This window comes from Nicotiana sylvestris, chromosome 2, assembly GCF_000393655.2.
Source record: "Nicotiana sylvestris chromosome 2, ASM39365v2, whole genome shotgun sequence".
Lineage (NCBI taxonomy): Eukaryota > Viridiplantae > Streptophyta > Magnoliopsida > Solanales > Solanaceae > Nicotiana > Nicotiana sylvestris.
Genome location: NC_091058.1, coordinates 1,340,531 through 1,358,552, shown reverse-complemented (window position 1 = coordinate 1,358,552; position 18,022 = coordinate 1,340,531). Strand labels below are relative to the sequence as shown.

Genomic DNA, 18,022 nt, shown 5'->3' with positions numbered 1-18,022 from the left:
AGCTAAATTAATCAATCTAGGAGCTTAAGCTTGAAGAAGGGGATGGCTATGTCAAGCAAAATGCGAGAATATAGCTCAAGAGAGAAGAATTTAGAGAGAATAGATTGTATTAACTTCCAAAAGTATCAATCCATTACAATTGATTCAACCATATATGCTCAGCTGAAGATTCTAGAAGTACAACTTGTAAACTAACTTTTGACTAACTTTGCCACATCAGAGCTCGGATTTCTGTTACAGTTTCACTGCTCAGCTTCTTCTTCTACTGCTCGACTCCTTTAACTTGTATCAATACCCTCCTTTAAAGAGAATCCTTGACCTCAAAGATTAAAAGAAGGGAACCTTGTCTGAAGCTCCTGCAGATACTCCCAAGTAGCAGAGTCAGCATCAAGTCCTGTCCACTTGATTCTAACTTGACATACAACCTTATTACCATGTTTGACTAACCTCCTTTCTAGTATGGATTCTGGTTGAGGACAATAATGGCTAGACAAGTGAAGTATAGGAGGATGATTGATGATAGCAGGTAGTTCATGATACTTTTTTAACTGAGAGACATGGAAAGTGGGATGAATAAGGACATTAACAGGCATGAGTAATTTGTAGGCTACTAAACCAATCTTTGCTGTAATAGGATAAGGCCCATAATACTTAGCAGCTAGTTTATTGAATGGTCTGGTAGCTACTGAAATTTGTCTGTAAGGTTGTAGATTAAGATACACCCAATCTCCTACTTCAAAAGACCTTTCAGATCTGTGTTGGTTGACAGTATCTTTCATCCTTTGTTGAGTTCTAGCTAAATGGAATTTCAACAACTGAATTATGGCTTCCCTTGCTTCCAAAGACCTATCAACCATTTCCACATCTATATCAGCATGTAGATAAGGAAGGTGTATGGGAGGTTTCTGGCCATATAAGGCTTCATAAGGAGTACATTTGATAGTGGAATGATATGTAGTGTTATACCACCACTCTGCCAAAGGCAGATACTTGGACCAATCCTTAGGACTATCTGAACAAAAACACCTCAAATATGTCTCCAAGGTTCTGTTCAACACTTCTGATTGACCATCTGTCTGTGGATGGTATGCTGTGGACCTCTGTAATTGTACTCCTTGAAGAGAGAAAAGTTCTTGCCAAAAAGAGCTCAAGAAAACTGGATCTCTATCACTGGTCATAGTAAGAGGCATACCATGTAGCTTGAAGATCTGATCTAGGAAGCTTTGGGATACAATTTGGGCAGTATAAGGGTGCTGCAAACTCAAAAAATGCCCAGATTTAGTTAATATGTCTACTACTACCAGAATAACCTCTTTGCCATGTGACTTTGGAAGGCCTTCAATAAAATCTAAACAAATATCAGTCCAAACACCTGTAGGAATTGGTAAGGGCTGCAATAAGCCAGATGAAGCAGCATCATCATATTTATGTCTTTGACAGACATCACACTTGTTGATAAAGTCTCTAACATCTACTATAAGAGATTTCCAATGAAATAAAGATTGTAACCTCTTAATAGTAGCATCCATACCAGAATGACCTCCCTGAGTAGTATTATGCCACAGTGTAATGATATTCTTCTTCAACTGTGGATCATTGCCCACAACTAATCTGCCCTTCCACCTAAGCTGGTTGTTAAACCAAGTGTAGGCCTTGTAAGGTTGAACTTGTAATTTAGCTATTAACTCCTGTAGAATTGGATCATTGCTCCATGATGACTTAATCTGTGCATATAGGGAATCATTAGGAGTGAGTAAAGAAATAGCTAAAAGTTCAGCATCTGGTTTCCTTGATAATGCATCTGCAGCTTTGTTCTCCGACCCTTTCTTATACTCAATAATGAAGTCAAATGCCATTAACTTGGAAATGCCAGCCACGTGGAAGTCAGTATGCACCTGTTGTTCCAATAAATGCTTCAATGCTTTTTGGTCTGTCTTAATAGTAAAATGATTGTCCAATAAGTAATACGACCACTTAGTAACAGCAAAGATAAGAGCAAGTAACTCTCTATCATAGACTGATAGAATCTGATGCCTGAGAGCTAGGGATTTGCTTATGTAAGCAATAGGATGCCCTTGCTGCATCAATACAGCTCCAATGCCCTTGCCACTAGCATCTGTCTCCACTGTAAAAGGTTTAGAGTAATCAGGCATAGCTAACACCGGGGCAGAAATTAGGGCTTGCTTTAAACTGTTGAAAGCAGTGGTAGCTTTATCAGTCCACACAAAGCTATCTTTCTTCAATAGATCATGAAGTGGTCTACAAATAGTCCCAAAACCTTGAATGAATCTTCTATAATAGCCTGCAAGACCTAAGAATCCCCTCAGTTGTTTGATATTAACAGGTATAGGCCATTCCTGCACAGCAGCAATTTTCTTTGGGTCTGTAGACAGTCCCTCAGCACTGATAAAATGACCAAGGTACTCGACCTTAGCCACTCCAAATGCACACTTTGACATCTTGGCATATAGTTGATGCTGCTTCATCAGTTCAAACACAGCCTTCACATTATCCACATGAGCAGTCACACTTCTACTATAAATCAAAATATAATCAAAGAATACCAATACTGATTTCCTTAATAATGGTTTAAAAACAACATTTATTAAACTTTGAAATGAAAAAGGTGCATTGGTTAGCCCAAAGGGCATTACCAAAAATTCATAATGTCCCTCATGAGTTCTGAATGCAGTTTTGTTGATGTCTCCTTCAGCCATTCTTAGCTGATGGTAACCAGCTCTAAGATCTATTTTGGAAAAAATCTCAGCTCCACTTAATTCATCAAGCAAATCCTCAATCATGGGAATAGGGAACTTATCTTTGATAGTCATTTGATTCAAACTCTTGTAATCCACACAAAGCCTCCAACTACCATCCTTCTTTCCAACTAACACTACAGGAGATGCATATGGACTGGTACTATGTTGTATTACCCCTTGATCTAGCATTTCCTACCAACTTTTTAATTATATCCTTCTTGATTCTAGGATATCTGTAAGGTCTCTTATTAACAGGATTAGAGGCTTTCTTAAGAGGTATTCTGTGATCATAAGACCCCCTGTGAGGTGGTAAAGTAGTAGGTAATTCAAAGATACATGCATACTGTTTAATAAGAGCTGTTAAGTCTGGCAAGGGATCAGCTCTTGGTGTAGCTTGTATACTATGGCAATAAATGTATTCATCTCTACTGGCTACTAATGACATCATGAAGAATTGTGCATCTGCTCCCTCTTTCCTTGCCAAACTTTTAGCTTTAGCAGCCTTAAGTTAATCATTTGCACCCCTAAGAACATGCTTCTTTCCTTGATACATGAATTCAATGGTCCTCTTTTTGAAATCAAACAGTATCCTTCCCAAGGTATTCAACCATTGCACACCCAAAACAATATCTATATTTCCCAATGGTAGTAGTAAGAAGTCAGAGGAAAAAGTGGTACCTTGTAATAACCACTGCAAGTCCTTACAAACTGAAGCGGTCTACACTTTTCTTCCATCGGCTACATTGACAGATTGCTTCTGAATAGAATAAGCTTTGCAGCCTAATCTTGAAGCTACTTCCTCATCAATAAAATTGTGAGTACTCTCAGTATCTATCAACACTTGTAAAGGCCTCTTCTCATGGTATCCTGTAACTCTAATAGTCTGATAACCTGCTGCACCTATAAATGCTTGTAAAGATATGGCCATGAACTCATTTGTGTCCACCAGTAATTCTTGTGTCATATCTTCTGGTTCACTTTATACAACCAATTCTTCAAATCGTGACCAGAAAATCGGGGAAAATCAAGTTTAGAGTATCGAGTAAAAAAATTACCATTAGCAGTTGCACCGTGATGACCATCTCTGATTCTCCTTCTTGTTGAATATCCATTGAACCATCGACCATTAGAAGATTGTGCTCTAACTTGTTCCTTTTCCTTCCCTTTCTGATTCATAGCTCCCATATACTCCTTCAATTCCAACAATTCCTTGTCAGTTTGTACATTACGCTCGTTTATAATCATCATTCCATCCATCAACTTTTGCAATTGATCGTTAATGGCTGTCAGTTTGTCTTCCGATTCTTCAATAGATTTCTCTGAATTTTTGCTGCGCGTCATGACTGAAGCTGCCAAGGACGTGAAGCTCTGATACCAAATGATACAATGTAGCAGAAGGCAGGGGAAATTAGTCAATCTAGGAGCTTAAGCTCGAAGAAGGGGATGACTATGTCAAGCAAGATGCGAGAATATAGCTCAAGAGAGAAGAATTTAGAGAGAATAGATTTTATTAACTTCCAAAAGTATCAATCCATTACAATTGATTCAACTATATATGCTTAGCTGAAGATTCTAGAAGTACAGCTTGTAAACTAACTTCTAACTAACTTTGCCACATCAGCTGCCATCTCGGATTTCTGTTACAGTTTCACTGCTCAGCTTCTTCTTCTACTGCTCGACTCCGAGAGAGAGAGGGGGGGGGGGGGCAGATAATAAAACTTTCCCACTACATCCCTAGGAAATCTCTTTCTATAAAACATGAAAATTCAATATCAAAAAATTTTCGTTCACGCGGAATCTGGGGGAATATTTAAAAATATTGTTTTATATTTTCCCACTGTTTTCCCCAAAAAATCTTTTTAGTTTTATATAATTATTTTTTTAATAACTTTTCCCACAGAATTAGAGGGAAGCAAATTGCGCACATTTTTGCGCCAAAACCTTCCCACGGATAGTCAATGGGAACATTATTATTTTTTCATGGAAAAGAAATTTCACTTTTCTCACTTAGTTTCGGTGAGAATTGACACAAATAATTTATCCATGGAAAATTTCGGTGGGAAAATGTTGTATTTCTAGTAGTGAATATATGATTACTAATTAATGTATAGTCACAAAAAAAATATATATCTTAAATACCAAATATAATATCATTTATACTTATAAAAATTTATAGGCATATATTTATTATATTAACTTTTAAGTTTTGATAATTTTTTTATTTAAAATTTAATCTAACTGTGTAATTACACTTGTGTAACCAAACAGTAAACTTGTAATTATACTGTAATTACACTATGACAAACAAATAGGTCGTCGTAATTACACAACGATATAATTACTAGGTTGTGTAATTATTACCTTAGTAGTTACACCAATTCCAATTACCCGACGACTTTCGAAACAGACCCTTAATGTAGAAAACATTTAAGACATGAAAGATGAACTGACATTTCAAGCCCTTTAATATTCTCGAACAGTTATGCCTGCTAGCAAGTGATAATTGCAGGTGACGAACCAAAACTATAAGGAGAGAATGGAAATAGAAAGAGCAGAGATTATTGTGGACAATGGGTAGTAGCATTTTAGTCGAATTCGAACCAGCCGCAACAAGCTTTTACAGGTACATCGAAACAAACTATCTTATTTTCTCATAGAAATTTTATCTTATTTTCTCATAGAAATTTTATCATTTCTGCAATAAATATTGACGTGGTATAAGAGTCAACGGATCAATTACGCTTCTTTGTTCTTTGACGTGATACTTGTGTGTGGTTGTATTATACATGATGTAAAGTCAAATTTATCTCATTTTATCACATGTTGTTCAGCATCCTGGGCCAATTAGGAACTTTGTTCTTCTTTTTTTTTTTTTTTTTTTGGCACAAATAACTGGTATTACTGCAAAGAAGTCCATCCACTGGACAAAATAATTAAGTACCTAGTACTAGTATTCTTTTCCACGTCGTTTTCCTTTTATATTTGGCATGTAGAACTTTTTTTTTCTTTTATTCTTCCAAGGAATAAAAATACCTAAACGTTCTTATTATTTGTAGTCATCGATTTAGACATTATATCAACTTCTTTTATTATTATTTGTAACTAATATTAAATAATGAATTATTTAGGTTAAGTGAGCATTCCTTTTAGAACGTGGAATCCTCTTTTACAGTGACAAACAAAAAAGGTTGTCCAATCCTATTAGGAACCAAATTCTATTTCTACAAGGAGCTTAATTAGTTAGATTCTACTACTTCTTTGACAAAGTTTTATAATAAATAGATTACAAGATCGATCTATATATACTTAACCCTACCCACGCGTATTACATCATTATATGATATTTCTCTGGATCACAGCTAGCAGCGTCGTTGGCTTTCTCTAGTTTATCAGTCTTTGTTCTTCGTTTTTTTCTACCTGTGAATTATTAAAGCGTTTTGGTATAAGGTAATGGGAACTCACGTCCAAGAGGAAATACTTATGGATATTCTGAGCAGGCTACCAGTGAGGTCACTTGTTCGTTTCAAGTGTGTTTCAGAATCTTGGAATACATTGATTTCTGAACCTTATTTTAAGAAGAAACATCTCAACCATGCTAAATACCAACCCAATTCCCAAAAATTTCTTTTTTTAAAATGGTCCAAAAAGGATGATACTTTTCACTTCTATTCTTCTTCTTTATCCTTGGTTCAACTTGTTAAGGATATCCCTAGATTTGATTGTCCTTCAAATTTTGATTTAGCAAATGGTGTAAAACTCTATTCTAGTTGTGATGGTTTGTTTCTCATCGGTATTTGGAGTGAACTTGGTCGGGAACAACCTTCAATATTATTGATATGGAACCCCTCCACAGGAGAATCAACAATACTTCCCCATTCAAAATTGTTAAAACAGTTGGGATATAATGATGATGACTCATGTAGTGATGACGATAATTGGGGATGTACTTATGGATTGGGATATGACTCTACTAGTGACGACTATAAAGTCCTTAGGATTGACCTTTCTAGAGATGACAATAATGCAAATGAAATTTTGGCATTGAAAAGTTGTTCCTGGAGAAGAATTGATGATAAAACCTCTGGTAAGGCATATAGTCGTTTGTTGTTTGGTGGGGAAGATGTGGCAGTTGTACATGGAGCATTTCATTGGCTTGGTATCTTATCAAGGTTTTGTGTGGTTTCATTTAATATATCATATGAGGTATACGGAGAGATACCATTGCCGGAGATGCTGTGGTCGCTCCCTTCAACCTGCTGGTTGAATCGCATTCGTTTTGATGCGGGCGTCTCAGAGTTGGGAGGAATGCTTTGTGTTTGGTATAGGTACGAGGACACTTTCAGTTTATGGGCAATGAAAGATTATGGTATTAAAGACTCTTGGATGAAGTTTTTCAGTATAACAAGTAACGGGTTTCGTGATATCAGACCCATATATAAGTTTTCAGATGATAAAGTACTACTCAGCATGAGAGTTAATTTAACAATAAGAATTGTAAATAGGATAATATCTAATCCCACTATGTCTGGAAAGGGTAGTGTGTACGCAAACCTTATACCCCTACCCTGAAGTGGAGAGGTTGTTTCCAAGTACATGTAATAAAGTTGAAAATTGATCAACATCACTTACCCAATGATTGTATGTGAAAATCCCTCTTCCAAGCACCTCCTACCGAGATTAGGGTTCAAAGATATGAAAAATGAGACCTAAATCTCGACTTCCAACCCTTTTAATCAGCTGCAAATGTTGTAAATGCGACCTTGAGTTTGCAAATGCGAACCCTCGCAAATGCGAACCTTCCAACACTGTCTTCGTAAATACGAAGAGGGACGCATTTGCAACATCTGGACTTCCCATGCCCTCTTCACAATTGAGATGATGGTGCTCGCAATTGCGACAACTTTGCATCATCACACGAGTAACCTCAAAATCTGTTCAATCCAATCTGAAACACATCAGGAACTCACCCGAGCCCTCAGGGCTCCAAACCAAACATCCAAACAATTCTAAAAATATCATACTAACTCGCTCGCACGATCAAAATACCAAAATAATATTGAGAACTATGAATCGGACATCAAAACGCATGAATTTCAAAAGAGAACTCAAGAACTTCTAGAATTGCAACCAAGAGTCTAACCAAATTACACCAAATTTTACAGACAAAACCCAAATAGCAAGACGAACCTATTCCATGTCACAAAAGCAAAATCCGTACGGGGTACCCATGAAGTCAACCTGTGGTCAACTTAAGAAAATTCTTAAACCTCAAATTGCCAACTTTTAGTAAAACAAGTTAAATCAACCTAAGGACCTCCGAATTCTATTTCGGGCATACACCCAAGTCCAAAATAACGATACAAATCCATTGTAGCCATCAAAATTTCCATTTCGGGGTCGTTTTCACAAAAGTCAAACTTTGATCAATATTTCCAACTTAATCTTCTAAGCCAAGAATCAAAGGGTTCAAATTAGAGGTCTCGAGTTCGGGCCCTTGGGTATGGAGTCACTTTTGTTAGGGAGCGCTTTACCCCTAATGTGGGACTTCCCGACACTAATACGGATTTAGTCGGGCCCCAATGTGAGTACCGAACACCGGGTGAAAAACCAAAAAAATCAATCCAAATCTTCCCGGAATGAAACTAACCATCCCTGCAAGTCATAAAATCACAAATACATATGTGTGAAGCTTCAAAAGGGGAAACGAGGCTCAATTGCACAAAATGATCGGTCGAATAGTTACAACTGCTTATAATTTTACTGGTTTGGATGCATATGAATATTGTGACAATGTTTTTTTTTAGCTAATACACCCTTTGGGTTCTTTCACAAAAAATAAATAAATAGCAGATCGAGGACTGTAAAGTTGGTGCGTTATTTTACTCATATATTTCAATGACAAAAGATAAATAAAATAATATATGATTGGAACAATTTTGAAAATCAGAAAAGCGGAGTATGTATAATTTTCTTCTAATAGTTGTGTTACCGATTTTTTTCTTTCTTTCTTAACATTCTTGGTTGTTTAGTCTAATGCACATATTTTTTTTTTATAGAAATGATGTTAAGGTATAAATCTGTTAGTTTATTTGTCTATACAACATTGTGAAAATTTCAAACGAATCCAAACCATTAAAATTTTAAACAGCCACATAGCTTTTATCCAAGATATCATTGAGATTAATAGACCATTAATGTACTTTTGCAGTAAAAATAGTACGGGCTAGCCAATTTTCGGATTGGTAATTAAAAATAGCCAGCGTTTGCAAAGTCATTAAATAATAGCTACTATTTTGCTGCAACATAGAAAGTTGAAATTAGTGCACTTGTATATGCATTTCCAACATATTATGCTGGAACTCCAACACACGGAAAGTTTTGGCATAATATACTGGAACTCCAGTATATTATGCTGGAAATATTTTTCAGATTTTGAACGATGTTTTCTTTCGTTCAGATTTATCTTTACATGAAAAATGAATAAATTTTGATTACTTTTGAAACGGTGTTTATTTTTCATTACCACTTGTAAATCTGGCTATTTTTTAATTTCACCCATTTTTGCAAATTATCTACTTAGAACCCGTTTGGACATAAGAAATTTTTCCTTCTTTTCAAAAATAAATTTCAAAACAATGTTTGGCTATGAAACTTTTAATTCTTTTCAAATACAACTTGAAAATGCATTTTCAAATTTGAAAAATTGTTGAGAACTAGTTTTTCAATTGAAAATTTAAAGTTGGTATTTTTAAGTTTTATAAATTTACCCTATATTTTTTAAATTTATAAAAGGATCCCAATCAGTTATTAAACCTAAGTAACACCTACAACTACCCACCATCTGGTTGATTGGCCTTGCACTATATTTTGATATTTTTTGTTGAGATCTACAATTTATATTTTTACCTGAATGAGCCACTACAACTTCTATTTGAGATTGTTCGTACAATTAAATAATCAGTATGTTTGATTGTTTGTTTCAAGTGGGATAATTAAGTCGGGGGTGCTTTTGATATTTTTTACAAATTGTGGGTTATAAATCATGTTTCAGGGTTTTGTAAAAAAGTACATTCAAATATGTTGCAAAAATTATAACCAAACACAAACTTCAAATTTTAATGAAATTTTAAATTTGAAAAAAAAAAATTGGAATTTATTCCAAACGCCTTCTTAAACTATCAGAAATCCATAATGGCGTCCGGAACAATATTCCACAAAATATTAGAAGAAGAAAAAAACTCCTCCACTCATTTGATAAAATTTTCGACTCGATTAAACAACAACTCCCAATATTTAGGGCATCTTTTTCTTGAACCCAATTGTACCCATATTTTTTACCATGAGGTACATTTCGTAGAATTGCCCGTCGGCTTGCTTCTATTTGCCTAGAAGTAATCCAAACTGGTTCAAATGCCTGAAGAGCATGTTTATTGAAAGAAATATGATTTTCTTGATGAGATATTCCCTTCATTCTTCCTCCGTGTTGTTAATGGAATATGGTTCTTTTGGGGTTAATTAGTTGTCTTTGAATTCCATCTTTACGACAATAACCGGACGTAAGAGTTTCTTCTCATCCAAAGGATTCAGTTGATTATGTAAAATATTATGTAGGATAACTCGCAAAAAAATACATAAAAGATGAAAATACATTAAAATTGCCCTGCCTAAGCCTTATCAACAGCTAATTAAGCTTTTTATTTTCAAAAAGAATCTATTTTTTTGTTTCTCTTTTATTGTTTTTATTTTTTAGGCTTATTTTTCATTTTCCCCCTTTCTTCTTCGTTTATCCATCTGATAAATAGAATCACCAGATCTATATATGCTTAACCCTACCCACGCGTATTACATCATTATATGATACTAGTAAATTTATCACTTTGCGCGGTCATAAAAAATATTATATTACAATTTTTTATTTGTAAAAGTAATCGATATCAAGATAAAATTTGCATATACATGCATACAAATTAATTCTATAAATTGATTAAATCACATTTTTTTTCCCGGTAAGTCTAGCGTTTACCTAAATAGCGGACAACAAAAACTAAGATACTTATATAATAAGATGTTCAATGTAGAATAAAATATATAATGCAACATAACTATCGATCAAGATTTAATTTTAGATCATCATATATTTAAATTAGAAAACACTTGTGCATCTCTAATTTTGTTACAGAAGACTATTCGAATAACCTTTAGCTTTTTCTATATATTAGTGTTATAAACTTTTTCAAAAAGCATTATACCAAATTGTATAAAAACATATAAGTTATAAGAAACTAATTCAATAAGATGCAATGTAATAAAGTTTATTTAAAGGAAAAAAGTTACTACAGGTAAAAATTATAACATGCAATTCTGATCTTCAGAACACAATGATGAAAATTATCCACATGAAGCTATTTATCATACATACCTTCCCGCAGCACATCAATTATGTCATAAATTTGTTTTCCTGATTTTGCTTCACCTATATTAAGATAATAGTTTCTATGTTATAATATCCTAATGAATGAGAAACATGAAAGCCCGAAGAGGGGTCTAAATAGGTAATTTAATTTCAAATATTTACCAGCTTTCTAAGAGGGAGCAATCCAAGTGCCAACAGTTTCATACCTTCGAATGAAATTATTAGCTTGATAGATCTTCTTTTGTTGAGAGGACATCGCAACATACTTACCTCCAAAGTTACACCTCTAGAAAATACCAATATAAAATGCAGGTCAGGAAAAAGAAGTTATAAACATTATAGAGAAATTTTCATAAGCACTATCTTTTAGTATTAATTAGTCATCTATAGATACGATTTGCTATATTACGGATTATAGATACCTTTTGTATGGTTATAAGATGTATTTGATGTATTTAAGCTATTGTTTCATGAATACAGTAGCAAAAATAGGCGTGAATCAGGGAAGTCCAGCTAATCAGTTGTTGTATTCGAGTGTATTCGACTTTATTCATGGAGTGAAACATGGGATTACAACTGGACAGAATATTGTATTTAACTATATTCGACTGTATTCACGACGTGAAATAGGGGATTACACTATTTTTAAAACGGAAAATGAATCAATTAACATAATAAACTACTAATATAACTCAATAAACTCAATTATAACACATAAATTTTGTATTTTCAGTTATAAAAAATATTCTCAACCGAAAAATACCCCAAACATAGCAATCTTCAGAGAAATTATATAATACATCTGAATACATAAATTATATTAATTAAAAAAACATATGAATATATTCATGACATATAATGAGACAGTAAATATAATGAAATACATATAATACAGCGAGATACATTGAAATACAATGAAAAAAAGACAGTGAATACAATGAAATACATGGAATATAACGAGATACATTGAATTACAATGAAAAAAAGACAATGAATACAATGAAATACATGAAAATACATTGAAATATATTAACAGAAAATCAAGTTGCTCAGCCCCAAACTCCGTCGTCTTTGTTCAAGAACAAACCCTAATTTCCGGCGAATCCGCCGTTCACCGTAAGCCGGTAGTAAAAACACGACCTAATGGAGATTGTGGAAAGTGTGAGGATCTGTATGGCAAAGGCTCTTGATAAGGCTACTGCTGATGGACATAACGTAAATAGTGGACTCAAAGCTATTGGACTTACAAATCAAAAGAGAGATCACTGTTGTGTAGAGCAAATCCACAGGGCTACCTCATTTTTCCGTTTCTTGATTTTGAACCAAATCAGTTTCGAGAGATCGCTGTTGCGAGAGATCAATTTCCAACTTTTTTTCCGTTTCTTGATTTTGAACCAAATTCAACTTCGTTTTCCGATCAGAATCAGTATTTTTTTTCCCTTTAATGCATACACATTTGTTGAGAGAGAGGAGATAACCATGGAGAAATACTGGCGTTGAGAGAGAGAGGGTAGAGAAAAATCTGAAAGAATGAGAGAAAAATAATACAAAGAGTATTTTATGGCTTAAGAGTAGGAGGTAACCATAAATAGATATTTGGCTATAAAAATCAAAAGGTATCTATAGAATATAATTTTTTAAAAGGGTATTTATTTAAAATAAATAAGGTATCAACTTTTGCTATAGGAGGTAAAAATTCCAATATTATATCTAGATTAGGAGTGGCAAATGGGCGGGTCGTATAGGATATGGTTCGGGTCAAAAATGGGTATAAAAAACGGATTAATTATCCGACCCAACCCATATTTAATACGGATAAAAAATGGGTTAACTGACGGATAATATGGGTTATTCATATTATCCATGACTTCTTGTATATGATCACTTTTGGGAAAATTCTTAGTCTCCCTAACTTGAGGAACCCTCAATTTGAGGCTTTACAAATGTAAAAGTTAGACCCATTGGTTATCCATTTCCTAAATAGATAATATGCTTCTTATCATATTTGACCCGTTTTTAAAAAGTTCATTATCTAACCCATTTCTTAGTGGATAATATGGATGATTAACTGTTTTCTTTGAACCATTTTGCCACCCCTAATCTAGATATACGTGAGATGATGTAATTGAGAATTGAAAAGTGCACAATTGCAAAGTAAAATTTGAAATGAAGATAAACAAATATCGAATATTTATTAGACCCAACTCAAGAAATTATAATATATTAGAGCGAAACAAAACTGAGTAAGAGAACTACATGGAACACAAGAGGTAAAGAAATAGTAATTGATCCACAATATATATACACATTAAAGGAATTAGGTATCCAAATTCGTAACAGAAGAGATGAGGAATTAGTGAGTTCCTTTGTTTTAATTGCAATATGCAATTCAATTTAGTGATTAGAATACTGAAAATGATAACTGACACGGTTTTGGATATTGAGAATTTTAGGATTGCTAGAACATGAGATTATGTTATTAAAGAGGCCTAAACAATTGAATATGAAAAAGAAAAATATCAAAAAAATGATAAAAAAGATAAATAGCAATCCTAGTCCAAGAGATGTGTCAGGTCACCTTTTCTATTCCCTCTTTTATATATATATAGATTTCTCTGGATCACAGCTAGCACTTGTGGGAGAATCAACAATACTTCCCCATTCAAAATTGTTAATACAGTTGGGATATAATGATGATGACTCTTGTAGTGATGACGATGATGTTGGGGTTTTAAGCATTAATATGGCGTAAAAAAGGGTGAATCAGAAATGGAGGGACATAAACTTTTTAAGTGAAATCTTAAGTTTTTCCTACTTGACAAAGGGACATTGTCCCATATTGGAAAAGGAAGAGGTTTTTGATAGGTATATAAGCAATTTCTCTTCTTCTAGCTCTTAAAGAGCTGAGAAGAAGGAAGCCCCGCGCCGTCGTCGTCGTCGCTTGCTCGGTTTCGACTTCGATTTCTCATTCGAATTTATCGGTTTTCAGTTTTTCAGTTGTGTAACTGAAAATTAATCTCCCTCTTCAATTCCCGGTTTATTATTGCATAAATTAGCCATTTATGTTATGGCATTTATGCTATGGCCGTTTTGCATAAACAACCGTTCTGAAGAGTTGCACATCTTCAATTTTCAGCCCAACATTGGCTATAAATACAAGTCCATTATATTCTCTCAGAATTTCTATACGATTTTCTGAGTTTCTCCTTTTTCTTCTGCATACTTTTAACTTCAAAGAAAGCAACAGTAGTGTGATTTGCTACCGAACTTTGTGTTCGCTAAAATACTGGGGTTTGAAGTACCATTACACCAGTGTGTAATTCGTTCTATCCTGGGAGGAAATAATCCATAACCTTGGGTACTAGGAGGGGATTAAATTCCTTAAGGTAACACTATGAATTCAGTGGGCTCGGATTAACTTTTGTTTCGTTTACATTTTCTGTTTATATGTTATTTTATCTTTTCCAGAATTAGTTTTCAAATACATTTTTCTAACAAGCTTAAGGAATTTAATATATTTTCTGTATTTGTGTTATATTCACTATTCTGGAGATTAAAACCTTTGTGGTTTTCTACTCCGTTGGAGATTAAAATCTACGTGATTTTAACGTTTGCTTGTGTCATTTTTTTTTTACAGAAATGACTAGTGATAACGGAAACCAAGCTGTTCCAATGGTGACTGCCAATGCGTCGACAAGCCGAACACCGGCATTGGCACCAGCAAAAAACCCGGAAAAATTTTCGAGATTGATTTCAAGCGGTGGCAGCAGAAGATGCTCTTCTACCTGACTACTTTAAGTCTGCAGAAGTTCATTAAGGAAGATTTTCCTGTTCTGCCCGATGAAACTCTAGAAAATAAACACTTTCTCGTGATTGAGGCATGGAAGCATTTTGATTTTCTGTGCAAGAATTATATTCTTAGCGGACTGGAGGATGATCTGCATAACGTCTATAGTGGCGTGGAGACGTCAAAAGAGTTGTAGACTGCATTTGAAAAGAAATATAAAACTGAAGATGCTGGGTTGAAAAAATTCGTTGCCGCTAAGATTTGGACTGCAAAATGGTAGATAACAAATCTGTTTTTACTCAAGTCCACGAATTGCAAGTGATTATTCACGATCTCCTGAAAGTATAAATCAAATTAATACTGATATTGAAAGTAGTAATTTTTGTATTTTTACTAACAGAATTTTCATTGAAGATCTTGTCATCAGTGAAGCATTTCAAGTAGCAGCGATGATTGAGAAGTTGTCTCCTTTGTGTAAAGACTTAAAAAGCTATTTGAAACACAAATGCAAGGAGATGTCGCTTGAATATCTCATTGTTCAGTTGGAAATCGAAGAGGACAACAAAGTTGCTGAAAAGTGAGGCCGTGGAAACTTAACAATAATGAGAGAAAACATTGTTGATGATACTTCTCAAAATAAGAGAAAGAGGAAGCAGACTTCTGGACCGAAAAGTAACCCAAGCAAGAAGCGGTTCAACGGAAATTGCTACAATTGTGGGAAAGCTGGATACAAATCTACGGAGTGTCGTGTTCCGAAGAAAGACAAAAAGAAAGATCAAGCAAACGTGGTTGAAAAACATGAAGATGTTAATGACTTGTGCGCTATGCTTTCTGAATGCAACCTGGTGGGAAATCCTAAGGAGTGGTGGATTGATTCTGGAGCCACTCGCCATGTTTGTGCTGTTAGGGTAGATTTTGCTACATATGCTCCTATTGGACCCGAAGAGACGCTTTCTATGGGAAATGCTATAACGGCCAAGATTGAAGGATGTGGGAAGATCTTTCTGAAAATGACTTTTGGTAAGGTGGTAACTTTGAACAACGTCCTTCATGTTTCCGAGATTAGGAAGAATTTAGTCTCTGCTGGATTTCTTGTTAAGAGCAGTTTTAAGTGAGGTTTTGTATCTGATAAGGTTGTAATAAGTAAGAATGAAATGTTTGTAGGAAAATGTTACCTCACTGAGGGCCTTTTCAAGATGAATGTAATGGTTGTTGAGAATAATAATAAAATTTCAGTTTCGTCTTAACTTACTTGAGTCAAATGAATTATGGCATATACGTTTGGGTCATGTCAATTTTAAAACCTTTCGGAAAATGATTAATTTGGAAGTATTGCCCATGTTTGAATACGGCAAATCAAAATGTCAAATATGTGTGAAATCTAAGTGTGTTAAACATCCTTATAAGTCAGTTGAAAGGAATTTAAATCCTTTAGACTTAATTCACATAGATATTTGTGACATGAAGTCAATACCATCTCGCGGTGGAAAGAAGTATTTCATAACTTTTATTGACGATAATACTCGATATTGTTATGTTTATTTACTTAATAGTAAAGATAAAGAAATAGACGCATTCAAGCAATACAAAAATGAAGTTGAAACGCAACTTAACAAGAAAATCAAAATGATAAGAAGTGATAAGGGTGGTGAATATGAATCTCCTTTTGAAGAAATATATTTAGAATATGGAATTATTCATCAAACAACGGCCCCTTACACGCCCCAATCCAATGGGATTGCTGAAAGAAAGAATCGTTCATTGAAGGAGATGATGAACGCATTATTGATAAGTTCTGGGTTGCCACCGAACTTGTGGGGGAAGCCGTTCTTACGGCTAACCAGATACTAAATCGAGTATCCCATAGCAAAACACAATCCATTCCATATGAAAAATAGAAAGGAAGGAAGCCCAACTTGAATTATTTTAAAGTGTGGGGGTGTTTGGCAAAAGTACAATTTCCTAAACCCAAAAGGGTAAAAATAGGACCGAAAACCGTTGATTGTGTTTTCATAGGATATGCGACCAATAGTAAAGCATATCGATTTCTGGTTCATAAATCAGAAAATCTCGACATTCATAATAATAAGGTTATAGAATTAGATAATGTTGATTTCTTTAAAAATATATATCCATATAAAAAGGAATGCGAGTCGATTGGTGAAGGATTTAAACGACTTCAGGAAGAAACAAAAGAAAGTACATTTAATCAGGAGGATCCAAGATGTAGTAAACGTCAAAGAACGTCTACTTCATTTGGACCAGATTTTGTGACTTTCTTATTGGAAAACGAGCCTCGAACATTTAAAGAAGCTACGCCTTCTTCAGAATCATTATTTTGGAAAGAGGCACTCAATAGTGAAATAAAATCCATATTGAACAACCATACATGGGAATTGGTTGATCTTCCTCCTGGAAATAAACGTTTGGGTTCTAAATGGATTTTTAAGAGAAAAATGAAAGATGATGTCACTATTGATAATTTAAGGCAAGACTTGTAGTCAAAGGGTATAGACAACGAGAAAGTCTTGACTACTTTTATACATACTCTCCAGTTACAAGAATTACGTCCATATGGATGTTAGTAGCATTAGATGCAGTATATGGTCTTGAAATTCATCAAATGGATGTTAAGACGACCTTCTTGAATGGAGATTTGGAGGAAGAAATCTACATGAAATAACCTGAAGGGTTTGTGATTCCAGGTAAATAAAAGAAGGTATGTAGACTTGGTAAGTCTCTTTACGAACTAAAACAAGCACCCAAACAATGGCATGCGAAATTTGACCAAACAATATTGTTAAATGATTTTAAGATAAATAAATGTAATAAATGTGTGTACATTAAAAATGTTCCAAATCACATAGTCATTGTTTGCTTATATATGGATGATATGCTGATAATGAGTAATGGCATTGCCAACATAAATGCTACTAAGCGTATGCTAACTAGCAAGTTTCATATGAAAGACTTGAGAGTTGCTGATTTAATTCTGGGGATTAAGATCCATAAGACTCCTCAAGGTCTGGAATTGTCACAAACTCAATATATTAAGACAGTAAT

General features: G+C 34.3%; 1 protein-coding gene across 1 annotated transcript; it reads left to right on the top strand.

Annotated features, from left to right (window-relative positions):
• The first annotated feature begins 6,209 nt into the window (after positions 1 to 6,209).
• LOC104213912 (F-box protein CPR1-like) lies at positions 6,210 to 15,540 on the top strand. The gene is made up of 4 exons (XM_009763468.2): positions 6,210 to 7,164; positions 13,782 to 13,900; positions 13,997 to 14,037; positions 15,360 to 15,540. The coding sequence occupies exons 1-4, from the start codon at positions 6,210 to 6,212 to the stop codon at positions 15,538 to 15,540; spliced, it is 1,296 nt and encodes a 431-aa protein (XP_009761770.2).
• Positions 15,541 to 18,022: the final 2,482 nt, after the last annotated feature.

What these genes read in the sequence shown, in the direction of transcription:
- LOC104213912 (XM_009763468.2), top strand. Translation starts at nt 6,210, where the DNA reads ATGGGAACTCACGTCCAAGAGGAAATACTTATGGATATTCTGAGCAGG. An exon ending in GTGATGACGATGATGTTGGG is followed by an intron (nt 13,901 to 13,996) that starts GTTTTAAGCATT and finishes TACTTGACAAAG; the next exon opens with GGACATTGTCCCATATTGGA. An exon ending in AAGGAAGAGGTTTTTGATAG is followed by an intron (nt 14,038 to 15,359) that starts GTATATAAGCAA and finishes TTTTACTAACAG; the next exon opens with AATTTTCATTGAAGATCTTG.